Source organism: Budorcas taxicolor, chromosome 11 (assembly GCF_023091745.1).
Source record: "Budorcas taxicolor isolate Tak-1 chromosome 11, Takin1.1, whole genome shotgun sequence".
NCBI lineage: Eukaryota > Metazoa > Chordata > Mammalia > Artiodactyla > Bovidae > Budorcas > Budorcas taxicolor.
In genome coordinates, this window is record NC_068920.1 from 106,931,928 (window position 1) to 106,941,730 (window position 9,803).

Consider the following 9,803-nt stretch of genomic DNA (forward strand, 5'->3'; position numbering starts at 1 on the left):
CAACTGACAAAAAAAATGAGTTGTAAGAGAAAAATAAGTTATTCTTAATACCAGCAACTTGGTTGACTGCAAGTAGAAGAGAAAGAATTTGTAGACTCTTTGCTTCCATTCAGTCTTCAAAAATTGTTGAGATAAATTGTCTGTTTTCTTGCTGTTGCTTAAATTGATCATAACTTAACCATATTTTGCACTCAAATGTGTCATAAGGGCAAAGCTAGGGGAACCACAGGGTGGAGCGATGGTGGTGGTCAGAGAATTTTCCAGAGAACAAATGACCACACAGTCATATGCTTAAAAGCTGAAAAACTAAGCATAGTTGTTTTCTTTCCCCTCTCAAAATAAACCATGATGACTATTGCCTTTAAGGAGTATAGTACTGAAAGTCTTAAAAGTAGTGTCTAGAATATATAAAGGATGAATACAGTTCAACAACAAAAAACAAACAACGCTGTTAAAAAATGGGCAAAGGACTTGAATAGATATTTCTCTGAAGATTACAGATGGCCAATAAGTACAGCATCACTATTCATCAGGGAAATGTGAATTAAAATCATGGTGAAATACCACTTCACACCATCCAGAATAGCTATAATAGAATAAAATAAAAGCAGAAAATAAGTGTTGGCGAGGATATGGAGATATCAGTGCTCTGATGCATTGCTGGTAGGGGTGTAAAGTGGTACATTCCACTGTGTAAGACAGTGTGACACTTCCTCAAAAAGGTGAACATGGAATGACCGTGTTCTTTTCCTAGGTTCTACTCCTGTTTCTCCAAGAGAAATAAAAACATAGGTCCACACAAAAACCTGTACGCAAATGTTCATAGTAGCATTTTCATAATGACTAGACGGTAGGAGCAACCCAGATGTTAATCAGCTTGGATCCTGGCTTGGATCCCCTGTTTCCTAGATTTCATGTTTTGTTTTGTTTACTCTCTTATTACTATTACTGTCTTATTCTGCTGGAGTACATTCTGCCGTAAATTTCTCAGAAAGAATGTATGAGAGGGAAAATTATAGTCCTCGGGTATCTGAAAATGTATTTTTTCCCCCCATCCTTGTACATAATTGATAAATTGACTAGGTTCTAGTTCTAGATTGAAAATAACTTTCCTTCAGAACCTTGAGGGCATTGCCCCATTCTCTTATAGCTTCCAGTAGTACTGTTGAAAAGCTGATACCATTCTGATGCATCATTTTTTGTAATATGGGGTATTTTGGACCTGTTCTATCTTCCTTTCTGAGGGCTTTAGGGATTTAGTTTTTATCAGTGCCATTATGAAATTTAGTCCTCTCAGACCCTTCCAGATCTCTCCACCAACCGCACCAGCCCCGCTCACTGCCCCACCCCCACTCCCCTGCTCACTTGCTATACTTAGCACTTGGTAGATTCTTTCAGTTAGAAGGGATTCATCCTTTAGTAAGTTTCCCTTTTTTTTTTGGATACATTCTTTGATTTTTTTGTTTTTTCCTGGGACTCCTGACTTATTCCTAAAAATGTCTAATATTTTTCCCACCTATTTTCTATCATTGTCTTTTTGTACTATTTTTTGCAGAAGTTCCTTAACTTGTTCTTCTAACTTTCCTAATTCCTTTGACAATTCAGTTTTTATCGTCTAAGATTGTTCCTTTTTTGTAGTATTTGCACTCTTTTTACATGAATTCAGTCTCTTCTTATTGCTGAGAATCTCAATTATATGTATGTATGTATTTCTTCCTCCATACTGTCTCTTTCCTTTCGTGTTTTTTTTTTTTTTTTAGCTTTCTATTTGAAATATTGTAGATGCACAGAAAGTTGCAAAGATAACACAAAGAGATACCCTCCATCCAATTTCTCCTAAGTGTTACATCTTACATAATTATAGTACAACATAAATTTGACATTGGTACTTTGTATTATATATAGCTCCATGGTATTTTATCTCTTATATAGGTTTCTGTAACCAACACTGCAGTATAGATTGTTCCATCCCTCTTGCTACCCCTTTATAGTCACACTTACTTTCTCCCTACTAATATCTCTGAGTTTTGTAATGATTTGTGTGTGTGTTTCACATGTTGACAATCCTGTCTGTTCCTATTTAAGAACGGTGCTCTAAAATGGTAACTAGAAGTGGACATTAAAAAATAAAAAAGGAATTCCCTGGCAGTCCAATGGTTAGGACTCAGAGCTTTCAACTGCTGTGGACCCCTATTCTATCCCTGGACAGGGAACTAAGATCCTGCAAGCCACGCAACTGAAAAAAAAAAACAACCTGAAGTGGACATGACTGTTAAGTGTTATGATCCAGTTCTTTCTTTGGGGTGGCGGTGGGGGAGAGCACTCACATGTTAGCATCTCTTGGACTTTCCTCATTCTCTCCAGAGAAGAAGCTTCATTCTCCTGCCTGAGAAAGAATTGGGATGGATGGGGGATGGAGAGTGTCTTACTGTTGCAGATCTTCACTTTTTCATGCCCACCCCCGACTCATCTTCATGCCTCTGTATTGGCCCTATGTTTGCAATGCCTTGGTTCAGTTTCTTTGAAGAACAAACCTCTGTGTCCTGTGAAAAGTGAAAGCGTTAGTTGCTCAGTCCTGGCTGACTCTTTGCGATCCCATGGACTGTAGCCTGCCAGGCTCCTCTGTCCATGGGATTCTCCAGGGAAGAATACTGGAGTGGGTTGCCATTCTCTTCTCCAGAGGATCTTCCTGACTCAGGGATTGAATCTGGGTCTCCCGCATTGCAGGCAGATTCTTTACTGTTTGAGCCATCGGGGAAGCCCTCTGTGTCCTATGGGGGTATATAATATCACTCCATATACAGAACTTCTGACAGCTCTCCTACAGCCATCTTCATCCCTCACCCCCCACCTCCTGCAGACTCCACACAGCTAAGCAATTCCCCATCTGTTGGCCTTATCCCTCGTGGGCACCCTGGTTTATCTTTCTCTGTTGAGCTGAAGTACTTACACTCTATTTCCATCTACTTTCTCGCTTTCTAAAGATGTGATCTTTTCTTCCATTGCACTCATTTTAAACATTTAAAATGTTTTTCGTTTCTTTGCAGTTGTTTTAGTGAAAATGTTTACTTTGAAATGTAGTTAGAAAAAAAATCTGCAGTGTTTACTCTTTTTTTTTTTCTTTAATTTATTTGGTTGCACTGGATCTTAGTTGTAGCACAGAGGATCTCTGACCTTTTGTTGTGGCCTGTGGGATCTAGTTCCCCAGACGAGGGATTAAACCCAGGCCCCTGGCAGTGGGAGTGCAGAGTCCTAGCCACTGGACCATCAGGGAATTCCAGAAAACCTGCCTTGTTTAGCCAGAACCCCTCTGAGATTCTGTTAGTGAATGTAAAAGAGACTATTCAGTGATTTGACCAAGATGTTTTTCAAAAAACTAATTTTATTGAGGTATAATTTACATACAGTACAGTGTACCCACTTTGTCCATTTTTATGCGATTGTGATACTTTTAAAGCTTCATGTAATGACCACTACATTCAAAATACAGAATATTTCTGTCATCCCCAAAAGCTGCCTTTTGTTCCTTCCCAGTCAGTCTCCTGTTCTTTCATCCCATCCTGATTCCAAGCAACCACTAATCTATTTTGTCTTAGAAAGTTTCATTTGAATGGAATCATACATGTATATACATTTTTGTGTCTGCCTCCTCTGACTCACCTTAAAGGCGTTAAGGTTCATTCATTACTCAGTGTGTCAGCAGTTTCTCCTTTTTGCCAAGTCACATTCCGTGGTATCTATGCATAGTCCCTATGTCCATTTACCTGTTGGAAACACCTGTGAATAAAGTGGACGTTGCTGTGAACATGTGTAAACTGGTCCCTTTGTAGTCAAACATCTGTTCTTCATTAGTCTTGGGGAATTAGGAGGTAGCATTGGCAAATTATGTGTAAGTGGTTTAGCTGTATAAGAAAGTGCCACTTTATATTCTCACCCACAGTGTAGGCAAGTTCTAGGTCCTTGGCATCCTTATCAACACTTAGGTTTTAGTCTTTACGTTTTTTGGGTATTCTGATAGGAGTGCAGTACAATCCAATTGTGGTTTCAGTTTGCATTTCTCTGATGCCTCATGACCTTGATCGTCTTTTCCAGTCCTTTGCCAAGTATATGTATTATGACTAATTTATTCCAGCCAGGGGCTTCCCATTTCATTTTCTTAATGATGTCTTTCAAAGGGCAGCAGGTTAAAAAAAAAAAAAACATGTTATGGGATTAAAAATTCTGTGATTCAAGACTCAAGCATCCATCTGCACACTGGTATGACCTACCTATTAGCAGGTGAGGCGCTCCCTTCTGTGGCCTGTGTCATAGATTCTTCCAGTGAAGTTTCTGTTTTCCTTTAGTGGGAAGTGACAACGCCAACCCAGTTCATGTTTTTAAGTTCATTTTAGCTTATTTCTCAAGAAATATGAAGACATACTTGCTTTATTTCATTTCTCAAAACTGGTTCATTACAAAAGGAGTATCAGGGACTTCTCTGGTGGCACAGTGGTAAAGAATCCACCTGCCAATGCAGGGGACACGGGTTCAATCCCTGGTCCAGGAAGATTCCATATGCTGTGGGGCAGCTACGCCCCCAAGCCACAACTGCTGAGCCTGTGCTCTAGAGCCCGGGAGCCACAGCTGCTGAGCCCACGTGCCACAGCTGCTGAAACCCATGTGCCTAGAGCCTGCATTCTGCAACAAGGGAAGCCACCACGGTGAGAAACCCACACACCACAGCTAGAGAATAGCCCCCACTCGCTGCAGCTAGAGAGAGCCCAAGCGTAGCAACGAAGACCCAGAGCAACCAAAAATAAATAAGTAATAAATGTTTTAAAGGAATTTAAGGCACTGTGCCACATAGTTTGCCTGAATTACCTCATTTACGTCTCAAAGCAATCATACAAAGTAGACACTGTTACCCTGTTTGTATGAAGATTTCCCAAAAAGCTAGTTTATTTTTTATATTCAGAATTTAGCACAATTGACTTAGTTTTCTTCACTCAAAAAGAACACTATGTCCTTTCATGTCAAATACAAGTGATTAGTGACTAGTAGAAAAAGTTACCCACTTAAGAACACAAATGTGTGTTCATGAATGATTGAATTATTTTTTATGCAGATCAGTCCATTTTCAATTAAAATCCAGATGTCAGGATCATGTACAGTTCTAATATATATAAATTATTTGGTGATTTGGTGGCAGGTAAATCTGTGCCCAGGGAGCACTGATGTGTAGATTATCAAGTCAGGAAAAGCTATTGATAAATTTTACATCTGCTTAATGTTCAGCCTTTCTTACAGTATCAAAAAAATCTCTGTTTAAATAGATCCACATATCAAAATGGATTTAAAGATAAGTAACACTTTTCTTTCTTTTCAGATCCTAACTGATGTAAGAGATCTCAAATTTCCACCACTATTTACTCAAAAATACCCTCGTGAGGTTGGTATAATTCTCATCTTTTATTTTCTTTAAAATCTTACTTAGGACGTGAAGTCAGCAGTCAGCTCATCAGTTCCCACGTTTTATAGATGAGGAGGCCTAAGGTCTACAGAGGAAAGTGACCTGATCCCAACAACATACAACTTGTAAAACCAAAAGCTGGGGAATTCCCTGGTGAAGAGTGTGACATTCCACTGCAGGGGTGCGAGTTTAGTCCCTGTTGTGGCAGCTAGGAATCTGCTCCATGCTGCATGACAGCCCATTAGGGGATTGTAACAACCTTGCCTTTCAGTAGGGCTTCCTGGGTAGCTCAGTGGTAAAGAACCTGCCTGCCAGTGCAGAAGATGCAAGAGACGCAGGTTTTATCTGGAGAACTCCATGGACAGAGGAGCCTGGCAGGCTGTACGTAGTCCATGGGGTCACAAAGAGCGACATGACTGAGCAATTGAGCATATGCGTGCCTTTCAGTAAGGCTGAACCTAGAGAGCCCACCCTCATAGGAATCACGTTGCCATTATAATCAGGCCATTAATTTCTTTGTCTTAGTGAATTTGAGACAGATCTTAAAAAACAGCTTCTTAAAAAAAATCCCTCATTTTCCCTGATTTTGTGTGTTGGAATTATACCCCTCAGAGAAACAGTAAATGATTCAGAATAGTGGGAAGGGAAAGTTAAATGGTCTTGATGGTGAAAACTGTGTGTAATGAACTTTTGAAGTTTCCCTTTGCAGTTTTTGTTTATTTATATTATGTCCACAAACACATCACTTTAAAATTTACACATTGATGGATCTTAAATTCTCTTAGCAAGTTCAGTTGAAGTAAATTAAAATTTGTGGCTAATTATCAAATTGGAAAACGTCTAATTGATCTTTCAGTATTTTAAGTATATTGAAGGGTTGCATTAAAAATGAACTTTATAATAATATAGAGATATGCTAACTTAAAGTGAAGCTTATTTCACTAAAAATTAGTTTGTTGTATATTTTGCAAAGTGGTGAATCAATTCCTGGGGGACTCACAAGAATATGTGTTATATTAAATTGGTTTGAAAAAAATCAGGAAAAGGGGCTAGGTCCTGACCACTGGCATGGTTTGTTTTTCTTTTTATTTATTGGGGTATAATTGCTTTACAGTGTTGTGTTAGTCTCCGCTGTACAATGAAGTGAATCTGCTATACATTTACATATATCCTCTCCCTCCTGTATCTCCCTCTGTTTGCCCCCTTATCCCACCCATCAAGTCATCACAGAGCCCTGAGCTGAGCTCCCCTGAGCTATAAGCAGCGTCCCACTAGCTGTCTCCTTTACGCGGTAGTGGGCGCACATCAGCGCTCCTCTCCCGGCTCGTCCCATCCTCCCTGTCCCTCTGTGTCCACGTGCCCCTTCTCTGTGTCTCTATTTGGTATGGTTATTTTTTAATTGAAATCTTGAAGTAATTGTACATTCACATGCAGTTGTAAGATGAATCTTTTTTAAAGGTCAGACTGTGTTTCAGAGATGTGATTTAGGGCCCTTTATATTAGGCAACAACCAATTAACCTGAAATAGTCCATGTGTATTTGGAGCAAGACTTGGCCGCACTATGACCCACAGGCCAAATCCAGCCTGCTACCTGTTTTGGTAATGAAATTTCATGGGAACACAGGCAGGCCCACCTGTTTCCATACGGTCTGTGGCTGCTTTTGTATTTCAGCGGCAGAGTTGAGAAGTTGCTCACACACAGACGTAGAGAACAAACATGGACAAGGGAGGGTGAGGTGAGGTGGGTGGGATGGGATGGGATGAATTGGGAGATTGGGCTTGACATACATAGCCTGCTGATCCTATGTATAAAATAGATAACCAGTGAGAACCTTCTGTATAGCAAAGGGAACTCTACTCAGTGCTCTGTGGTGAGCTAAATGGGAAGGAAATCCAAAAAAAAGGGGGATATATGTGTACCTATAACTGATTCCCTATAGAATCAAGTGGCTCAGATGGTAAAGAATCTACCTTCAATGCCAGAAACCCAGGTTCTACAACATTCAACACAACTAATACAACATTGTAGAGCAACTATACTCCAATAAAAGTTAATTTAGAAGAAAAAAGAAACTGGCTCACCAACTTAACATAGTTACAGAAACATAATATTTGACAGACTCCTGATTTAGGCAGTGGTTTAGTGGCCCCTTGATCACAAAACAGTTTTTATCTTTCAGTATGCCATGGTGCAAGACATGCTGTCCCCATCTGCTACAGAACGGCCAGAAGCTGCGAGCATCATTGAAAATGCGATCTTCGAGGACTTGGAGTTTCCAGGAAAGACGGTCCTCAGACAGAGGTCTCGCTCCATGAGCTCGCCCGGAGTGAAACATTCAAGACACTCCAGCAGCCCCCACAGCCCTTTGCCCAGCAATTAGCCTTAAGTTCCGCTCGCACCCCTAATAGGTGACAACAGAATAGCCTGCTTCAAAGGAATGTTGCTTTTCCAAAATCGCAAACTTGAAAATATGGTTCTCCACTTGATTGCATTATAGGCTGCCTTTTCTAAATCAGATTTTAAACTGGATTTTGGAGCGCACAGCTCATTTGAGCCAACTTTTGATTTTTGCTCCAGTCGAGGGGAGGTCCTGTCACGTGCGGTCCTTTCCCTCGTTGGTCTGTTGAAACTGGCTGGCCAAGCATCCTGTCCTCACGTTTTGCCTAGGGAGGTAGAACCAGTCCCTAAAATGTACAGAGAGAATTATAAAATGGAAATATTTTTATAGTACAGAAAAATGAAAGTCCCTACATGGTGGTAACCATATTGTTCTAGAAAGACGCTTTCTAGAGAGATAGTGGAAGTTTTAAAACTGATTTCAAAACAAAGCTGACTCCATTTTTGTCCCTGGTGGGTGAATTAGGAAGCTGCATTATTTTGGAGGACAAGTAGCACAAATTATATAGCTAGTTTTCTAGAGTATTTGTAGCATTAAATAGCTTTATTCCTCAGATAGTTCTAGGGAGAAAGATTTTTAAGAGTTTTTTGTACTTTTACCTCCAATAAAAGAAAAATGAAGCTTTGTGTGTAAATTGGTCAAAAATTCTGGCTCGAGGAAGGAAAAAAAGCCGTAGTAAGAAACAAATCATATATTACAACCAACTGCTTCAATTACAGACTTTTTAAATCAAATGAAATCTTAAATGTCTTAAATGTAATACTGTAGGTTGATACTGTCTCAGAACTGATTGTAGATAACAGTTTAATCATCTAACTTGCTAACATTTTTTATTTTTCGCTGTAAATAAGTTTATTTTTTATTTATAAAAATTGTGAACTCAATCCATTTGGGTTGGTGGTGTACAGAACGCACTTAAAAGTGTGTTAACTATTGTGACTTCTTTCAAGTCTAAATGGTTTAATAAAACTTTTAGAAATGATTTATGGTTGATTCTTATTTGAGGGAACTAGCTCCAAAATGGAATTTTTCAGATTTTAAAATGGGATCAAAGGTCTCAAAAGAGTCATCACCCTACTCTCAAGAAAACCTATTCCTTATAGATGATCTTATTTACGAAGCAGAAGTAGAGACACAAATGTAGAGAACAAACATATGGAGGTCGAGGGCCAAGGGGTGAAATGGGAGATTGGACTTGACACATATACACTGTTGATACTATGTATAAAATAGATAATTAATGAGAACCTACTGCATAGCGCAGGGCTTCCCAGGTAGCTCTGTGGTAAAGAATCTGCCTGACAATGCTGCAGTCACAAGAGACAAGGGTTCAGATCCTGGGTTGGGAAGATCCCCTGGAGTAGGAAATGGCAACTTGCTCCAATATTCTTGCCTGGAAAATTCCATGGACAGAGGAGCCTGGTGGGCTACAGTCCATGGGGTCGCAGAGTTAGACATGACTGAGTTAGACACTCAGTGGTAAACCACTTCAGTATGCTTGCCTTGAGAACCCCATGAACAGTATGAAAAGGCAGAATGATAGGACACTGAAAGAGGAACTCCCCAGGTCAGTAGCTGCCCAATGTGCTACTGGAGATCAGTGGAGAAATAACTCCAGAAAGAATGAAGGGATGGAGCCAAAGCAAAAACAATACCCAGTTGTGGATGTGACTGGTGATAGAAGCAAGATCTGATGCTGTAAAGAGCAATACTGCATAGGAACCTGGAATGTCAGTTCCATGAATCAAGGCAAATTGGAAGTTGTCAAACGAGATGACGAGTGAACGTCGACATTCTAGGAATCAGCAAACTAAAATGGACTGGAATGGGTGAATTTAACTCAGATGACCATTATATCTACTACTATGGGCAGGAATCCCTCAGAAGAAATGGAGTAGCCATCATGGTCAACAAAATAGTCCGAAATGCGGTACTTGGATGCAATCTCAAAAAT

General features: G+C 39.9%; 1 protein-coding gene across 1 annotated transcript in view; it reads left to right on the forward strand.

The window, feature by feature from the left end:
- EIF2AK3 (eukaryotic translation initiation factor 2 alpha kinase 3) overlaps positions 1-8,599 on the forward strand; it is an 81,665-nt gene extending 73,066 nt beyond the window's left edge. The window contains exons 16-17 of the mRNA XM_052648887.1: positions 5,366-5,428; positions 7,631-8,599. Coding sequence (XP_052504847.1) covers positions 5,366-5,428; positions 7,631-7,831 — 264 coding nt within the window. The 3' untranslated portion in view covers positions 7,832-8,599. The remainder of the gene's footprint in view (positions 1-5,365; positions 5,429-7,630) is intronic.
- The last annotated feature ends 1,204 nt before the right edge of the window (positions 8,600-9,803 follow it).